Here is an 18,826-nt window from a genome sequence, read left to right on the forward strand (position 1 = left end):
GGCCTGGGTGCTGTCCCTCAGCACTTCAGCTCAAGGCTAGCGCTCTATCACTTGAGCCACAGCGCCACTTCTGGTTTTTTTTCTTTTTGCTTATGTGGTGCTAGGAATCGAACCCAGGGCCTCATGCATGCAAGGCAAGCGCTCTAACACTGAGCCACCTTCCCAGCCCTCGTTTTTTTGTTTATTTGTTTTGTTTTTTATTTTTGAGGGGTTCAGGTATCTTCAGTTTTCCTGGCTCGGATCCAAGGCAAGTCATTCCAAAATTCTGATTGTATATAGCTGTAGAAAGACTCCATTATCATGCTATGGAGTGCTACTTACCTGAACTTACAAACTTACATTATCAGTAGTATAGTATGGTTATATCTAGTTCCTTACATGTTTTCACACTGTAATCCAGCTGTGACCTCATGTCTCAGCTTCAAATGGGCAGAGACAGGAAGGGAGACAAGAATCATTAAATTACCCTTAGCACCATCACGAGGGTGGTTGCATTATGGGGGGGAGGGGGCGAAGAAATGAGCAAAATGAAACTTGTCCTCACTATTACTGCCCCCAAACGGGTGTTGTCAGTATTGTTAGCAGTCCTGCAGTGTGCACTGCCATTCTTAGGGTAGAGTTTAAATGACGAAAACTGTAGTGTGAGTGTGCTGGCTGCTTTCAGAACAGGCAGCTTGCTAATGGCCAGCATTGTTGCCTCCAACCTTAGCTTGTGTCTTGGATTTGTAGGCTGGTATTTATGAAGCTGGTAGACTTGGGTCCTTTGTGGGACCATCCTTATGCATCAGAAACATGAAGTCTTGTTTTATTTGTGGCTCTGTTTTATGTTTGTTTTTAATGGTTTTGGGGTTTAAAATCAGGCCCTGGCACCTGCCAGGGAGATGCTCTACTACCTGAGCCAGAAACTCAGCTCAGTTTGTGACATTGTTCCAAATGCAAGTGCCAGCTTGCATTCAAGTCTCTGAGTCTGTCCGTCCTTCCTTCCTTCCTTCCCTTCCCTCTTTCCCCTTTCCTTTCCTTTCCTTTCCTTTCCTTTCCTTTCCTTTCCTTTCCTTTCCTTTCCTTTCCTTTCCTTTCCTTTCCTTTCCTTTCCTTTCCTTTCCCTCCCTCCCTCCCTCTTCTCTCCCTCTCCCTCTCCCTCTCCCTCTCCCTCTCCTTCCTTCCTTCTTTCCTTCCTTCCTTCCTTCCTTCCTTCCTTCCTTCCTTCCTTCCTTCCTTTCTTTCTCTCTCTCTCTCTCTCTTTCTTTTTTGTTTCTTTCTTTCTTTGTTTCTTTCTTTCTTTGTTTCTTTCTTTCTTTCTTTCTTTCTTTCTTTCTTCCCATGGAATCATAACACCAAAATATTAAAAAGGAGAGTTGAGATTCAGATGTGTTTCCTTATTTGTTAAAACTTGATTTAACCCTTGTGTTGTATGTGTGTGTGTTGATAAAATTTTTGTGGAATGATCAGCCCAACTAAGACTTGGCAAAAATCGCTTGCCATGTTACTGCTGCTGTTTGGATTAAGTTCTTGTGGTAAAAGTGGATTGATTTCCACTTCTCTGCGAACCTCAGCAAACTTAATTTTTAAGAAGTCTGCTGAGTGGCTGCTGTCAACCTCAGTAAAACCACGCATTGTATTATTGCTTGTTTTCTTCAGAGTTGTGTGAACTTTTTTTTAACGTCCTGGGGATTTAACTCAGGGGCATAAGCTTGCTAGGCAAATGCTCTTCCACTTAAGCCAAACATTTGTCCTTTTGGCTTTCAGTTTTGGATTGGAGGTCATGCACTTTTGCCCAGACAGGCCTCAGATCTCAATCCTCCTACTTTTCTACCTCCCAGTGACTAGAATCACAGGTGTGAACCACCCATCCATCTTGGTTGTTTGTTTGTTTGGTTTGGTTTTTTGTTGGTACTGGAATTTGAACTCAAGGCCTCATGAGTAAGCACTCTGCCACTTGAGCCACACTCTCAGCCCTTTTTGCTTTTTTCAGATTGGGTCTTATGTTTGACCTAGGGCTGGCCTCTGACCAGGATCCTCCTACTTAACTAGCTTGGATTATAGCTATGTGCTCCCATGCCTGGCCAAGTTGTGTGAACTTGGAGTCAAATAGGAACCCAATTCAGAACCTTAAGCTAATATATTTTTCTTCCTAATTAATGTGCTTTATCAAGCTTGGAAAATGTTTACTATTGTCTTCTCATGATACTTACTGGCTTTGGAGATACTATATCGCTGTCCTAAATTTGGAAGTGATGGAGATGCATTCTAAACTCTTCTTGGCATTGAGTCTGGTCTTCCCTGTTTATTTTAACCAGGCAGTGGCTGCAGATCAGTTGATGTGGTGGTTCTTTCTGTTTCTCAGTGGGTGAAGAAAGACAAGCCCCTCTGCCTGGCCCTGACACGCCCCGCCCCCCTCCTGACGTGCCTGAGTGCCTGAGTGCTGTCTCCTTGTTGGTTTCTGTGCGTGTGTGATTGGAACTGGACTTGTTACAGAAATACTTGACTGGAACTGGCTGGCTCTCCATCTAATACATGCCCTTAGAGACATCATTAAAAGAGGTCCTTGTTTGAACTTAGGCTTCATAAGATCTACTTTATTGAACTAAAATAAATAAATAAATAAATAATAACCCCAAACTTGCTAGCAGGAAATGAAAGAAACAAGAGTTTGATATTTTAATATGATTAAAAACCTTAAAACATGTCTTACTCATTTTTCAGTAAACCTCAATGTTTACCATGTGAACTTGGGGAAAAGACTTTTTGTTTATAAAATATCCAGAAAATATTGCCTTTGCTATTTAGTAGTAATGCTAGCCAGTAAGCTGTTAAGGTACCTGGAAGTATCTCTGTTTCTGCAGTCTCTTTTTTTTTTAAGCAGTGCTGGGGCTTGAACTCAGGGCCTGGGCATTATCCCTTAGCTTTTCCACACAAGGCTAGTACTCACCACTTGAGCCACAGCTCCACAACTAGCTTTTTGCTTGTTCATTAATGAGCAGAATGCCACAGACCTTCCTGCCTGGGCTGACTTTAAACGGCAATCCTCAGATCCAACCTCCTGAGTAGGAAGGATTACAAGTGTGAGCCACCAGCCCCAGCACCTGACTCTTGTTACTGCAATCTTGCGTGCTGGGAGAAATGTTTCAGAAAGGCTTATTCTGTTGCTGAGGTGGGAATGGACACGTGTGTGTGTGTGTGTGTGTGTGTGTGTGTGTGTGTGTGTGTGTGTGTGTGTGTGTGTGTGTGTGTGTGTGTGTGTGTGTGTGTGTGTGTGTGTGTGTGTGTGTGTGTGTGTGTGTGTGTGTGTGTGTGTGTGTGTGTGTGTGTGTGTGTGTGTGTGTGTGTGTGTGTTGACTCTGACTGGTCCTGGGTTCTCTGTGAGCCAGCAGTAGAATGGAAGCTAGCATCTCTTGATTTTAAGTGTTGGGCAAGCTGCTGTGTGTCTGGTGTTTTCCTTGGGATAGGTCTGAGTGGTTTGCATGTGCTTTTGTCAGTTCTGGGTTTTCTCAAGTGGGAAATTTGAAAACTGCTTTGAAATCAGTTTTGCCTGTTTTTGTTGTGTGTTGGGGGGGGTTGTTTGTGTTTTTTAATTTTGGACATAAGAAACCTTGTTAAGGGGCTCCCATATCCTCCGATTGTAGATCACCTTAGTTCCTGTGACCCTTCCATCCTAATGCTACTTCGTTTGTACCTTCTGTCTAGATGGATCCTGCATATTTGCATTGTTTGAAAGAGTACCATTTTGCTTTTCACTTCTTTTAACTTCCATGGTCTATAATTACCATTTAAAATAATACCTTTACTATATCTAGAATAATGTAGCTGTACCTAATGATAGATTTTATAATAACAGTTTCATAATATCCCATCCCCTTGTGTCCGAAGCCATTGGGCCGACATTCCTCTCTGACATTTAGATGGTTTCTAAGGGTGTCCAAACCATGGAGCACTTGCTGGTCCTCTCTCCTCCACTTTCTGTCTCAGTGTAAACTACACCCCATCGGCCTCACCTCACATCGTGTAGAAATGTGTAGAAAAACACGAGACACTTGTCAGACAAAATTTTTTTCTTGTTAAAGAAAAGGCTCCTAGCCCTACGTGTGAGAGTGCTTTATTAAAGCAAAGAGGTCACGCATTTGACCTTGGCTCTGTGTGCTTGTTCAGTCAGGGCGTGTGGAAGGTGTCTTATGACTGGTCTGGGCGTGGGTGTGGAAGGGGATCCCCAGCTGCCGTGCTCCTGCGGAAGTCCAGGTCATCAGAGCAAAGAATGTGATGTGTTCTGTTCTGTCTTGCAGATCAATGTTCGAGTTACCACCATGGATGCCGAGCTGGAGTTTGCCATCCAGCCAAATACCACCGGAAAGCAGCTTTTTGATCAGGTTGGTTTCTACGCCTTGAGAGAGGGAAACTTTTGTGACGCCTCCAAATCATTGTTTGCTGAGTGACCTTGATTTGCCCGCTTGATGCAATAGATGACAAAAAATCATCTTTGGAAAGGAGAAAATGGCATTCGTGATAGCATTACAGAACACTTTTAAAGGACGGATATTTTTGTTAAATATTAAGATACTTGGTTTGTTTCCTAGCAGCAGCTGTTCCAGACATAGTCATTTCTAATGGCTCAGTCTTCCTGAAACAAGGTGGGACAGAAAGCCATTCCTGACAGATTTTACAGCTTTGGGTCACAAGTTGGCCAACTTTTTTCTGTAAAAGGCCACACAGTAAAAACTTTTAGGCTTGTAGGCCATGCAGTGTAGGTTGTAACTGTATAATCTTGCCATTGTAGTATTGAAAGCAGCCAGAAACTTGTGAATGAATGAACAGGGCCTAGTTCCAGTAACACTATAGAGGGACAATGACCTCCCTCCTCCCCCGCCCTTCACCATCTAAAAAATAGAAACCATTCTTACCTTGCAAATAGTCAGCAGACCAGATTGGACCAACTCATCATTCCTGGCTGTCTCTGCTTTATTTAAAAACCATCTCTGTGGTTCAGCTTTGCTATCCCAAGCACCACGAGGAGGGCGTGCCATTGCCTAGCAGACAACCCTGGAAAGACTCCAGAGGCATTGGGCTCTCTAGTCTCTGCTGTTTATATTTTTATTTGTGTGTTTATGCTTGAATTCAGAGTCTGGACACTGTTCTAAAGCTTTTTGGCTCAAGGCTGGCACTGTACCACTTGAGTCACAGCTCCTCTCCTGGCAGTTTGGTGGTTAATTGAAGATAAGAGTCATCACACCTGGATCCTCAGAGCTCAGTCTCCTAATTAGCTGGGTTTATAGACATGAACCACCAGTACCTGGCTCCTGTTTCTTTCTGGATGCTCTGTTGCCTTTTTCTCTTCTCTCTCTCAAGCAAACACTAGAAATGGTCAGCCAAGCCTGCAGCCTAGTGTGCTGCAGAATACTGGTTTCAAGTGAGACGGTTCACCAGCATATTTTTTGTTTTGTCGGTCCTGGGGCTTGAACTCTGGGCCTGGGCGCTGTCCCTCAGCTCTTCAGCTTTAGGCGAGCGCTCTACCGTTTGAGCCACAGCGCCACTTCCACTTTTCTGGTGGTTTATTGGAGATGAGTTTCATGGACTTTCCTGCCTGGGCTGTCTTTGAACCGTGATCCTCAGATCTCAGCCTCCTCAGTAGGTAGGATAACAAGCGTGAGCCACTGGCGCCGGCCACCAGCATGTTTTAAATGAACCCGGCTGAGGGAGTGGTGCCCTAGCTCTCACTCCGTAGTTGGTTTTAGAAAACCCGGACTTCCCTCTGGCCTTTTTGTTCCTCTGCCCACCTTCATTGACTCGGAGACTTGAGACTGTGGCAAGGGAAGTACCACATGCTCTGTGCTAGCCCGCAGCTTGGTGACTGGCAGACCCCATCATGCAGGGCCTCACTGAGGTCAACAGCATGGCCCACGGCCCTGGAGTGACCTGGTGATGGCAGGCAGGTGCCTCCGCCCGCCTGCCCCTCCTGCCTGGAATGGCAGAGTTTGAATGAGAACACCGGGCCACCACGAAGCCTTCGATGCGTTCCATGCAACAACTCCAGGCTGGGAGCAGGACCTGCTTTTCTAGGATAAGTGTGTTCTGCTCAGGGGCAGGAGTCCAGGAGGCAGAGGAGTTTCAAAGCACTTGAACCAGAGCCTGCTTTCCTGAGAATCCTGCTGGCTGCAGCCGTGCCTGCACTCAACCCCCAAGCCCCAGGTGAAGGGCTGGGAGGGCAGCCAGGGGTTCAGAGTCTCCAGGTGCCTTCATCTGGTCTTAATCCAATCTCCATCTCCTCCAGAAAGGAAGCACCCGGTATGCAGGGCAGCTTTTGCAGCCAAGCCGTGGTACCAGGGTGTGACCAGGGTGCCAGGGCGCACCCTGAGCTGGTCCTGCAGGGTGGGCGTGGTCCGGGCAGCCAGACGGTCACTCCTCTTTAGAGGTTGTCCCTGGGTCTGCCTCACATAGCAAGACTAAAGATATGTACTGCTGAATCTGAGGAGCAGATATGTACTGCCTGGGCTGGCTTTGAACCGTGATCCTCAGATCTCAGCCTCCTCAGTAGGTAGGATTACAGGCGTGAGCCTGGACATATGAAGCTGAATTGAGGGTCAAAATCTACAGGTCTTTCCTAAGTGACAGTCCCAGACAAGTTGCGTGGAGCCCGCTGGGTGTTGTATGGGCAGTGGCCTGGGCAGTGGCCTGGCTTCCGGCATTGGCTCTGAACCCCAGGCTGGCAGGTACCCCAGCCATCCTCCCAGACAGCACAGCCGTTCCCTGTGAGTGAGCCGTAGGAGGAGCATTCTGAAAGCAGAGAAAGAAACCGCAGGACACGAGGAACAACTAGACCGGAGTGGTAGAGAGACGTGGTGGGCCAGGCTCTCCCAGGTTGTCTTTTCAGGGCCAAGTGGGAGAGGCTCTGGAAGCCATTCCTCCTCAGCCTGCCCATCCTCTTAGTGCCTCTGCGCCAGGCCCTGCCCACCCCGCGGAAGCCCCCCAGTGCCGCCGCTCAGGACTGGCGGGAGGCCCCCTGAAACGTATCTGCGGCCAGCTGCCACATAGGGGCTGGACGAAATGACCACCAGGCCTCCGGCTCAGCCATGGAAGAGACGGTAGCTGGTGGTCAAGGTCAGGTAGAGCCGATGTCCCCTGTCTTGTTCTTCTAATCCTGTCACCCAGACCTCTGGAGATGGATCTGAGTGTTTCGCCCCCCTCTCCCACTATGAATAGGCCTGAAAGCAATGATAAGGGGCGTTGTGTGGGAATGTGGGGTTTCCCCCAAAGGGAGGGTCTGTGGGATGTTTTTGGAATGCGTTGATGAAAGGATGGTTGTTTTCATTCCAGCGTGTCATTTTGAGGTTACCATGGTGATAGAAATAAGGCTCAATAACAGATAGGGAGGATCATTTCATGGGAAGTAGATTTCTCCAGTGAAGATGTGTACTAGGATAGAGTGCCGGGGTTGGCTTCCCACTGAGAGCGTGGGGGTCCAGAATGGTTCTGGATGCTGAGATTGGTTCCGGCATAGAGCAGATGCAGGAGGGAACCCAATGGTTAGTAGGTGCTGAAGGGCAATGGAGAGGGTGGTCATCTGGGCGGGAGCTCTTCCCGGCTCCTTCAGGACTAGGCTGAGGCTATGGGTGGACGAAGACGGGGAGGACCTGATTAGAGTGAGCACCTGTTCATTTATGCATGCGGGCCTTAATTGCATACTTTGTGACGGCCTCAGATGACAAGGGGCAGGTTGGCAGGAAAGAGGAAATAAGCAGGATCGGGTAGACCTGGTGTTTGCTCTCTCCATGCTTGACTGCCATAAACACAAACAACCCGGGAGCAGAACACTGTGCACGGCTGAATTTCCTTTCTTCCATTGTGGAAGAATCTTAGGTGTAGTCCATTCTCCCTGTTTGGGTGGAGGAGTGGAAGGAGAGGTTGAACAAATTGACGCTAGGCACTTAATAAAAAGGTACTCAAGAGCATTCGTTAGAATCTGCCCCTGTGGATGGCGAAACGGTCTAGGCCAGGTGTTTATTGAAGATTGCAGGGTTTACCTTAAGCAAATACCTCTCGTGTGGTTTCTTGTGTTCAGCCCTCTTGCTCCTTCAACATGGTATTTGAAGGATAGTCACGGTTAAACATTTTCTAGAGGATTTACATTATATGCCTTGGGATTTAGAATGGTGTGTCCAAGCTGAGGACTCGCTTCATGTTCCGCACATCCAACTGTTGCTGTTTATTTCCAAGACATTCATGAGAACAACCCGCAACAGGTGTTCTAGGGAATGCACCACAGGACACGACCCTGTGTGGTGGTTGTGAAGTCCTTGCTGTTGGGATCCTACCACAGCTCTCCCAGAATTTCAGTTCCAGAGGCCTACATGGCTCTGTTGTATCTGTAGCCAACAGCCAATCCCTGCTTCCTGCCTTCCTTCCAGGAACCTCTACTTCCGTGCTCCTAAGTACCATTCCTGATTGCTAGTGACCTTTGAGGCCCTAGTGACAGCAGAGAGCTCAGGCATTGCACCGATCATTTCTGGCCACTACCCACATGGGCATTTCTGATGAATGACACACACCTGTGCACACGGATTGCAGGTGGACCGGGTCCCACAGTTCTGTGCTTTGCATTCAGAGTTTGGAGGAGTAGGAGAAAGAGTTAACAAGATTTAAAGATAGTGATGAATGCCTTCGCATGGATGACAACTCTGTGTGGCTCAAAGGCCACAGGAGACAGGGCATGGCAGGCATAGCGAGCTGCTGCAGACCTGCTCTTCTGGGGACAGCATGGCTGCCGGTGGCGTCCGGTTTCTCATGCCAGGGCCTCTGTCTCCCACAGGTGGTTAAGACCATTGGTCTCCGGGAAGTGTGGTACTTTGGCCTCCAGTATACAGACAATAAAGGATTTCCTACCTGGTTGAAACTTGATAAAAAGGTAAGGCGGGGTTAACTATTTACAGGCTATTAATTGGAGTTTCTCTGCCCAGAGCAGTTTTAACTCTTTGTCTTTTTGGTTCCTTTTTATTTGTGTAAAAGTTTTTACAGGCCCGAGGGCTGCAGGTTTCCAGTAAGCCAGGACAAGGGCTGGAAATTAGATCCTGGTTAACAGCCTCCCTTTTAGTTGACCTTCATTTTGTGGGTTTTTTTCCAGTGAGATTAATCTTAGAAACCATGAATCACCCTCTGTGTTGTAAGAACCTGTTATTGCTTTGTTTGAATATGTGATAGAATATCTTCCAATTCCAAAGATTGAGTAATTCCACTAACAATTATAAAGAGATGCCATCAGCTGAACATATGTTCTTCATATTCCTTTGAAAACTACTTTTCTCCACCTGACCCCACCCTGTCCCACCTTCCTGCTGTGTCTTGAGGATCTGGAGGAAGTGTGGCTCAGTCCCAGAGCCCAGGGCCAGGCTGGCAGGTGGGCAGTTCCAGGATTGCTAGACGTAGGAGGAGAGCACCTGCAGAGCTGAGTTCTGTGGGACTGACAGGATCGTCTGTGGACAAGGGCTGGGAAGGATAGCGAGGCCCGTGGTATAGCTTTCCCATGGAGTGTGGTTGCACAGTAGTGCTTCTGACTGACCTTTTTTTAAAAAAAAAAAAATCCTGAGTGCTAAAATTATGAACTTGAGAACAAACACTATGAACTTCATTCAGAACAGACACCTGTCTTCTGAAATCCGTGCTGAGGACCCTCGTGAGTCACTCACCAGCAGTCTGTAATGACAGCTGGCTTGTGTCACACAGGTGTCTGCTCAGGAGGTCAGGAAAGAGAACCCTGTCCAGTTCAAGTTCAGGGCCAAGTTCTACCCCGAGGACGTGTCTGAGGAACTCATCCAGGACATCACCCAGAAGCTGTTCTTCCTGCAAGTGAAGGAGGGGATCCTCAGCGATGAGATCTACTGCCCCCCAGAGACAGCCGTGCTCCTGGGCTCCTACGCCGTGCAGGCCAAGTTTGGCGACTATAACAAAGAAATGCACAAGTCTGGATATCTCAGCTCAGAGAGGCTGATCCCGCAGAGGTGAGCAGAGGTGACCTGGCCCAAGTGAGCACGGGCATCATCCCTTGTGGGAGAGGGCTGTGGAAGGGAGAGCCTGACAGGAAGTGGGGGACACTCAAGGTCAGGTGCTCCTTTAGGCTGGGGGTTCTGTTCCTGCCCTGAGGGCTCTGGACCTCAGAAGTATTGAGCCCCAGCCTCCTCCACGCACTGCTATTCCACAGAGGACCAGTGCATTTCTCTGTGGGACCTGACAGGTGACTCAGTCACTGGCTTCTCATGACCTCCATGCCTGGCTCTGTATCTCCCTCCTTCAATCCAGAGTCATGGACCAGCACAAGCTCACCAGGGACCAGTGGGAAGACCGGATCCAGGTGTGGCACTCGGAACACCGTGGCATGCTCAAGTGAGTGATGGCCAGAAAAGGCCTACGTTCTTCTCCCAGCACCCCACATAGTGCTAGCCTGAGGCCTGAGCTGAGGTACCCCCAGCCTTGCGGGTAGGGAAGGATTTGGTTTGGCATCCCTTTGCTTAAGAGGAGAGACCATCTTGGCGATTGCTTGTCTGTGAAGGAGTGGTCAAAGTTTTACCTGGAGCGCTGCTCACCACCACGCTGTGCTTCATCTTCCTTCCCTAGAGATAATGCTATGCTGGAGTACTTGAAGATTGCCCAGGACCTGGAAATGTATGGAATCAACTACTTTGAGATCAAAAACAAGAAAGGGACAGACCTCTGGCTTGGTGTTGATGCCCTGGGACTAAATATTTACGAGAAAGACGATAAGTGAGTTGAAGTTTCTCTTTCTATTTAGCTGGTGGAGCAGCAGACCTGGAAATGGACAAAAATGACAGTGATTGCTGGGGGTGGGGACGATTAATATATATATTTTTTTTAATTTTTTATTTATTTGTTGTTGGTCGTGGGGCTTGAACTCTGGGCCTGGGCACTGTCACTGAGTTTTTTTTGTTCAAGGATAGCACTCTACCACTTTGAGCCACAGTGCCACTTCTGGGTTTCTGGTGGGGTTAATTGGGGTTAATTTCCTGCCCAGACTGGCTTTAAAACACGATCTTCAGCTCAGCCTCCTGAGTAGCTAGGATTACAGGCGTGAGCTACCAGCATCCCACTAAATATTTTATTAAATATTTTATTGTTTTTATAAAGGTGATGTACAGAAGGGTTAGCATTCATAAGTCAGGTAATGAGTACATTTCTTCTTGTACAAGGTCAACGCTTCCTTCATACTCTCCCAGTTACAGGTGTACGGATTGTTACGGCTCTTGGACTGTGCTGTAGCCATCTTGGTGGGTGGCCCAGAGGTGAACTCTGTCAGCTACTGATACCATAGTCTGCTTAGGCACAGGAAGCCTGGAGGAAGGGCTGGTGGGACAGACAGCAACCTTGGGACCCTTGGAGAAGAGGGGAGAGTCACATCTGGAGAAGACTCCCTCCTTCCCACTGAGGCCCCCACCCCCAGCTGCCGTAGGCCTCAGCCTATACCTGGCTCCTTCCCAAGCAGACCCCGGACTCCTGGCTAGTGCTAACCAGCCAGCCAAGACTGTTTCTAGATGATACAGCCCGCTTGTATGAACAATTAGCTAAACCTCCTGAGCTTACACAAGGTATCTAATTGCTTCGCGGGAATTGCATTATTTGTCAGTCATGGTCAGTTGAGTGCAGAGCAGTTTGTAGAGGAGCCTCTGGTGCGGGGAGCCGCCGATGCTGTGGTCGCTGAGCTGGTGCCTGTGCCTTCTGTCTACCAGGAAACCCATCTGCCTCCGTGAGGACAAGTTTCCTCAGAGGAAAAGCCTGGATTTTCTGTGCTCCCAGATGATCTCCCTGACTTAAGCAGTAGACACCAGTGTGGACATGCTGGCCTGTAATCCCAGCATTTGGGAGCCAGAGGCAGGTGAATAGCAAGTCCTAGGCCAACATGGTCCACGGGGCAAGACCTAGCTTCAAAACAAACCAAGAAAAGAGGGCAGTAGACACCACCTCCCAGGCAGGACAAGGAGCCTTGGGCCCCTGCTGTGAGTGTCTCTGTGAGCTTTACCTGCCCTGCAGCCCAGCCATGGCTCAGGGACAGGCAATAACCAGCAAGGATCTCAATGCCCAGCCCTGTGCCTGTGGACTATACATGGTGCCCAGCTGCCTAGACTCCTGGGATGTACCTGAGCCTGTGACAGGCAGTGTGTGTGTGTGTGTGTGTGTGTGTGTGTGTGTGTGTGTGTGTGTGTGTGTGTGTGTGTGTGTGTGTGTGTGTGTGTGTGTGTGTGTGTGTGTGTGTGTGTGTGTGTGTGTGTACTGGGTGTGTGTGTGTGTACTGGGTGTGTGTGTGTGTGTGTGTGTGTGTGTGTGTGTGTGTGTGTACTGGGGCTTGACTTTGTCATTCACATCTGGTGCTCTTCCTTGAGCCACAGCTCCACTTCTAGCTTTTTGGTGATGAATGAGAAATAGGAGTCTCATAGACATTTCTGCCTACACTGGCTTCAAACCGTGATCCCTAGATCTCAGCCTTCCCAGTGGCCAGGAGTAGCTAGGATTACAGGCATGAGTCACCAACACCTGGCTGTGGCTCGCATCCGGATCTCCATCCCGGCCTGGTGCTGTCTCTTTAAGTGACACTCCTGTCTCCTCACTCTGTTCCAGATGTCTCTTGTCTCCGCTCCCCATGCCTCACATTCCCCATAAAACCTCCTCTGCATTTGGGGGCGGGGGGGGGGGGGGGGGGCCGTTGCTGCTGCCGCTGCCTCTGACGCAGGATATGCACATAAAGAATCTGCTGCGCCACAGCAGTGTGCCACGGTGTACAGAATCACGCAGTACCAAGTGATATGCTTATCAGGGTGTCGCAGCAGTGTGGCAGAGGTAGGTGACCCGCTGAGGGCTTGCAGCGTGCGCCTTCTGCCTTCAGTGTGCCAGAATTTGGTAGAGAACCAAAACAGTCTTAAGGAAAGGAACCAGCCTCCCACCCTTCCTGAAGACCCCTGCTTTGGAGGAAGGGGTGGGCAGCTGCAGGCGTGGGGTGTCCTCCTGAGAACTGTGTGGGAAACCTCCTCAGTCTTTGAACTCCTGAATGGCTGGATTTTGTAACTGAGCCACAGCCTGGACCGTCCAAACAGGTTTTTCCAGCTGCAAGGAACAGCCCTAAGGCAGGCCTTGCTGATGTCAGCCTGCAACCGCTCCAACCCACGGAACTGTGCAGCATTTCACCAAGTAAAATCGGAGCTCGGAGCCCCTTGCTCCCGCCACCCCCACCCAGCACGCCCCTGCCAGCTCCCACCTCCCCCAGTCTTCACCCCACAGACAGCGCAGGGCCCTGGATAGCTCCACATCCGGGCTCCCTCCTTCCATTCCCAGTCACACCCTCTCTTCAAAGGAAAAGCCCTCAGGTGGACATTTAATCAGCTGTCAGCCCCCCCCACCCTCTGCATAGATATGGACCATGTGATTTGAGGCATAAGCAGGAGATTGTTCTGGAGGCCTGTGGACCCCAGAGCACTCTAAATGGTCTGGGTGTTGAGTTGCTCTTTTTACCAGTAGAACTAATGGTGAGAATTAGATAGTCTTAATACATTGTTCATGGAGGAAATCTGATCCATCGAGTGTGTAAATTGAGCTATAGGAGACGCCATGCTCCGCAAATAAACCACCACGTCTTGATTGTGTCCTCTTTGGAATTCACCAGGCTGTGACTGGAAGATTCTCCTGGGCTCTCCTTTCATGAAGTGTATTCCCATTGTGCCAGAGTACGCAGGACTCTAAGCATTTGACTCCACCCCCTCCCCCATCCTCTTCCTCCTCCCGTCTTTCCTCTTCCCTCCTCCCGCCCTCCTCTCCCCTCCTCCTGGAGGTAGACAGGTGAGCATACACAGGCAAAGAGAGGAAGTCGGAAGTCCATGCAGCTGCACTGCAGTTCTACCTGACACTCTCTGCCCAGACAGAAACTAAAAAAATGGCTGTTCCGGAAGCTAGCCAGGGTTATGAGCTCTATCCCTTTAAGAGAGATAATGCTGGGGAGCTTGGGGCCAATGGGGGACTAAACTTATTGCTGGTAGTCAGGGAGGTACTCAGACCAGTACTCAGGAAAGTACTCAACACAGCACTTGCTGAATCACATCTCTTAACTCCACATCACTGTAGCTCTCCAGCTTCTTATTAGCACACTTCAGAGTAAATTGTGGCATCAGCATGCTTTTCCCGAAAGGAGAGCACAGAGCTCAGTAAATGTTGAGGTAAAATTTAAATACGATGAAATATGATTGTTAAAGCTACAAGGATTCACACTTTTTTGGGGGGAGGGTGGCCTAGCAAGGACACTTCAGGAATAAATCCTAGGTAGACCATGTGCATCCGTGTGTCTCTAAAAAAGAGGAAGGGGGAGCCCTTGTGCTTTCATTTTCCACCTATAGTTAAAAATTAGTAGGAGTTTAGCTACTCAGGAGGCTGAGATCTGAGGATTGCAGTTCAAAGCCAGCCCAGGCAGAAAAGTATCCATAAGACTTTTATTTCCAATTAACCACTCAAAAACCAGAAGTGGCACTGTGGCTCAAGTGGTAGAGCACTAGTGTTGAACACAAAGAGGCTCAAAGACAGTGCCCAGGTTCTGTGTTCAAGCCCCACAACCAACAACAAAAAAAAAAAAGGAAAAAGAATTAATTAGTGGAAGTTCTCTAATCAGAAGTGAGTTGTAGCTTTCATGTTTAGCTCTCATTTTTTGATTCTACAATTATGCCTATGAGTGGCTATGGATTTTTATATGAGGTTTTAAAGACAGCTGGTTCCCACCTCTGATCCTGGCTACTGTGCGCAAATTCAGATCTAGAGGACCACAATTCAAAGTTAACTTGGGCAAAAACGTCCTCCAGACGTAATCTGCAAAAATCTAGGCTGGAGGCACGTTTCACATGGTAGAACACAAGCCAAGCAAATGCAAGCCCCTGAGTTCAAACCCTGGTAATGGTGGGAGAGGGGCTGAAAGGGCGGGGGGCATCACACTTCCCAGACATACCAGGAAATGGGTTAGGAACTGATGTACCCAACCCTTGAAAGAAAGATGCCTGTTAATCTTAGAAGTCCATGTTCAGGCCAGAAACTGTTTGGAGAGGTCCTCTAATGCCAGGAACCAGAGCCCAGAGCCTGACCTCCTGAAGCTTTGGGAGTTGGCAGCTGGTGTGGCTGTGGATTGAGCAGTGATCACTTGGTCCGTAGCATCGCCCTGGGAAGCCGGAGGCCAGTGTGCCAGGCAGCAGCGGCCTCCAGGGTTCCTCACACAGCCTTTCTGTGAGCCGCAGAGCCCCGCGTGACCAGGCCACAGCCTGCGTTCCTTCCAGGAGCCCTGGGACCTGCCAGCAAAGCCTCTAAAAAGTCCGTCATCCATCCATGAAGAGAAAAAAACTGAACCAACGCCCTGTGTGTTGGAGCGCCACGAAACGTGTCAGTCAGCTGTGTCTTCCAGGCATTTAGTGCGCATGTCAGGACAGGGCTGCAGAAGAGGCTTTGACAGGCCAGCTGGTCTGGCCAGTGTCCCGCATGCCTCCTGCAGGCAGATGGTGGCCGCTGGACCCTCTGCAGCCACCGGGCAGGCTGAGGCCTTTTGCGGCCTGGTGGTTACCATAGCCAGACCATCCCTACCCATCAAGCTTCCTTTCAACCTGCTGGTCTGCAACAGGTCCCTGCCCCCTCCTGCTGTGTCCTGTGGGAGGTGACACGTGGCTCTGCTTGGATGGTGGTGTGGGGGTCTCTCCTTGCTTCCAGAGCACTCTTGTCCCCGTTGATGGGGGTGGAGTGGGGAGAATCTGGTTCTCAAGAGGTCAGCAGGGCCACAGGGTGACCACCGAGGTATCCAAACAGGTAGATGCCTGAAGCCATAAAGTGGAGACTTAGCACTGTCCCAGCCCTGAGGCGGTGGGGACTATTTAACAATAGGTTATCATTCATTCTTCATACAAATTGAGTTCATAGAAACTTGCAAATCTCAGTCAGAACAACGGAGGACGTATATTTATATAAATCTAACCATCCCAACCTCCCCCACCCCCCACTCTTCTTTTTTTACTCTCAGGTTGACCCCAAAGATCGGCTTTCCCTGGAGTGAAATCAGGAACATCTCCTTCAATGACAAAAAGTTCGTCATTAAGCCCATTGACAAGAAGGCACCTGTAAGTTCACGTGGATTCCCCACGGCGGTTCCCTGGGCCGGGGCTTCCTGTCCATACAGCTAAATCAGTGGAAGAACAGTCAGACTCCTCTGTACTGAGCGGCACCCGCAGTCCGTCACTGAGGGCCAGCTCGCTGGCCGCTGCCTCGGGAGGTCTTCGTGGAGACCAGGTGTCTACAGAAAGCTAGGTGTGGTAACTGGAGATTGCATATGGAGAAAAGCGCATCCTAAGTCACTGGCCTTGGCCAATGGCAAGCATTGCTGTCCCCACGGCCCGCCTGGCTTAGAGAATGTCTGTGTGGAGAGCCAGCCTGTGCCAGCCTCGCTCCACTCCCCTCGTGGAGAGCAGTGAGACCTGCCAGTCTGGGAAAGCAGAATTTGACTTTTTGGGGGGAAGAGAGAAGGGGGAGTGCTGATACTGGAGCTTGAAATCAGAGTCTGGCCGCTCTCCCTTAGCATTTCCAATCACAGCTAGCACTTCACTGCTTGAGCCATGCCTCCACTTCCAGCTTTTTACTGGCTAACTGGAAATAAGAGTCTCACAGACTTTCTTGCCCAGGCTGGCTTTGAACTGAGATCCCCAGATCTCAGCCTCCTGAGAATACAGTTGTAAGTCATGGGTGCTTGGCTCTGAATTTGACTTTGAATTTAACCCTAGTTAAGAAAAGTCCTACCTGTCACACCTGTAATCCTAGCTACTCAGGAGGCTGAGATCTGAGGATCACGACTTAAAGCCAGCCCAGGCAGGAAAGTCTGAGAGACTCTTATCTCCAATAAACCACCAGAAAACCAGAAGTGGCGCTGTGGCTCAAGTGGTAGAGCATTTGCCTTTAGCTGAAGAGCTGAGGGACAGCACCCAGGCCCAGAGTTCAAACCCCACAACCAACCAAAAAGAAAAGTCCCACACATATCCTGAGCATGGCTGGCCCCCACAGCTCCCTCTGTGCCCCCAGCCCTACTTTCTCTCTGGTTCACCGTGCCCCTGACACGGGCATTCCCTGGTCTGTCCACATGGGAAGGGGAGCCTCACACACAGGAGACTGGCAGCTAGAAAAGGACATAAAGATTGTTGCAAGCTGCAAAGACCAGTGCATTATGGGAATTTATTTCACTTTTATTTTGTCAGCATGTGAACCCTTAGCTGATATTTGGGATGTATACATGACTGTAACATGGTCAGAAGCAAAATTGGACCTTAGAGCCTGCCCTGAATGTTACCAGAATTCCAGATTGGGGAGACATAGTGTCCCATTGCCTCCTGGCTCCCCTACTTGGGCTAAGAGAAGCAGACAGGGCTGTGCCCACACCTGGGCGGGTGAGGCCTCTTGAGACAGGGCCCCACTTGGCATGGTCGCCCCACTTGGAATGCCACATGGTAGTGTTGTTTAATGAACCCCTCCTCACGGAGGGGTCCTCCTGGCATCATTTAAAATCAGCAGGTCTTGCTTTTACTGTTCTTTTATGAAAGCGTTTTCTTCTTTATTGAAATGTGTCCTGCTGTTCGTAAACTCCAGACGATGCTCCATGTGTTGAGGCACCGTTCTTTAAAATTAACCTCATATTTAGCACAGACCCTGCAGCTCCATGGAAACGGTTCACATGCTGCAGCCCGGCCAGCTGGGGGTCCTGGCATGCCCGGGTTCCACGGGCAGCGGGGTTGGCATGGTTAGAAGGCACAAACTCTGAAGTAGGTGGGTGTGCTCTCCAGTGTGATGCTACTAACTTTAGTTTCTGGAAATTTAGCTGATAGGGAATATAAATCTTTCTGGACTGGAGAGAGAGAGAGAGAGAGAGAGTGTGTGTGTGTGTGTGTGTGGAGTGTGTGTGTGTGTGTGTGTGTGTGGAGTGTGTGTGTGTGTGTGTGGAGTGTGTGTGTGTGTGCGCACGCGCGTGCGTGTCTGCTGGTACTGGACCTTGAACTCAAGATCTGGGCGCTGTCCCTTAGCTGTTTCACTCTGGGCTGGTGCTCTAACACTTGGGCCATACCTCCACCACACCTTCTGGCTTCTATTTTGGTAGTTAAGAGATAAGAGTCTTAGAGACTTCCCTGCTCAGGCTGGTTTTGAACCACGATCCTCAAGTCTCAGCCTCCTGAATAACTAGGATTACAGGTGTGAGCCACCAGCTCCTGGCAAGCTTAAACTTTCATATAAAAGATAAAAAGGAGAACCTGGTGGTGGAGGGGGCAAGGGAGGGATGGGAGATACTTTATCTGGTGCAGCCTCGTGGAAAGCAACAGGTGTCCGGGTGTCTTCTGCAGAAAACTCACAGAATCTGCCCTAGTGGAGCCAGGATGCTCCTTTGAAAGCCAGCTTCTCTTTTCAGTCACACAGCAGTTTGGGGCCTTTTTTTTTTTTTTGGTCAATCATGGGTCTTGAACTCTGGGCCTGGGCACTGTCCCTCAGCTCTTCAGCTCAAGGCAAGCGCTCTACCACTTGAGCCACAGCACCACTTCCATTTTTCTAGTGATTTATTAAAGACTCTCACAGCCCGGGCTGGCTTTAAACCACAATCCTCAGATCTCAGCCTCCTGAGTAACTAGGATTACAGGCGCAAGCCACCAGTACCCAGCTGGGGCTGTTTGTTCACCTCCAGTCCCACGGCCGTCACAGCCTGCCCGGGTGACCTGTGAAGGCTGAGGCAGCCACCCTGGCCTTCCGAACATTCTGAAGCAGTGGCCCGCTTAATCACTTGTGGAGTGTTGGAAGG

The 18,826-nt window shown here is 49.5% G+C and overlaps 1 protein-coding gene across 1 annotated transcript in view; it reads left to right on the forward strand.

Moving 5' to 3' along the window:
* The window catches only part of Ezr (ezrin), a 45,360-nt gene that overhangs the window by 19,525 nt on the left and 7,009 nt on the right, over positions 1 to 18,826 (forward strand). Inside the window, exons 2-7 of the mRNA XM_070010428.1 lie at positions 4,278 to 4,361; positions 8,795 to 8,890; positions 9,706 to 9,980; positions 10,279 to 10,362; positions 10,594 to 10,740; positions 16,022 to 16,118. Coding sequence (XP_069866529.1) covers positions 4,278 to 4,361; positions 8,795 to 8,890; positions 9,706 to 9,980; positions 10,279 to 10,362; positions 10,594 to 10,740; positions 16,022 to 16,118 — 783 coding nt within the window. The remainder of the gene's footprint in view (positions 1 to 4,277; positions 4,362 to 8,794; positions 8,891 to 9,705; positions 9,981 to 10,278; positions 10,363 to 10,593; positions 10,741 to 16,021; positions 16,119 to 18,826) is intronic.

This window comes from Dipodomys merriami, unplaced genomic scaffold (assembly GCF_024711535.1).
Source record: "Dipodomys merriami isolate MVZ:Mamm:240054 unplaced genomic scaffold, mDipMer1.0.p SCAF_8, whole genome shotgun sequence".
Lineage (NCBI taxonomy): Eukaryota > Metazoa > Chordata > Mammalia > Rodentia > Heteromyidae > Dipodomys > Dipodomys merriami.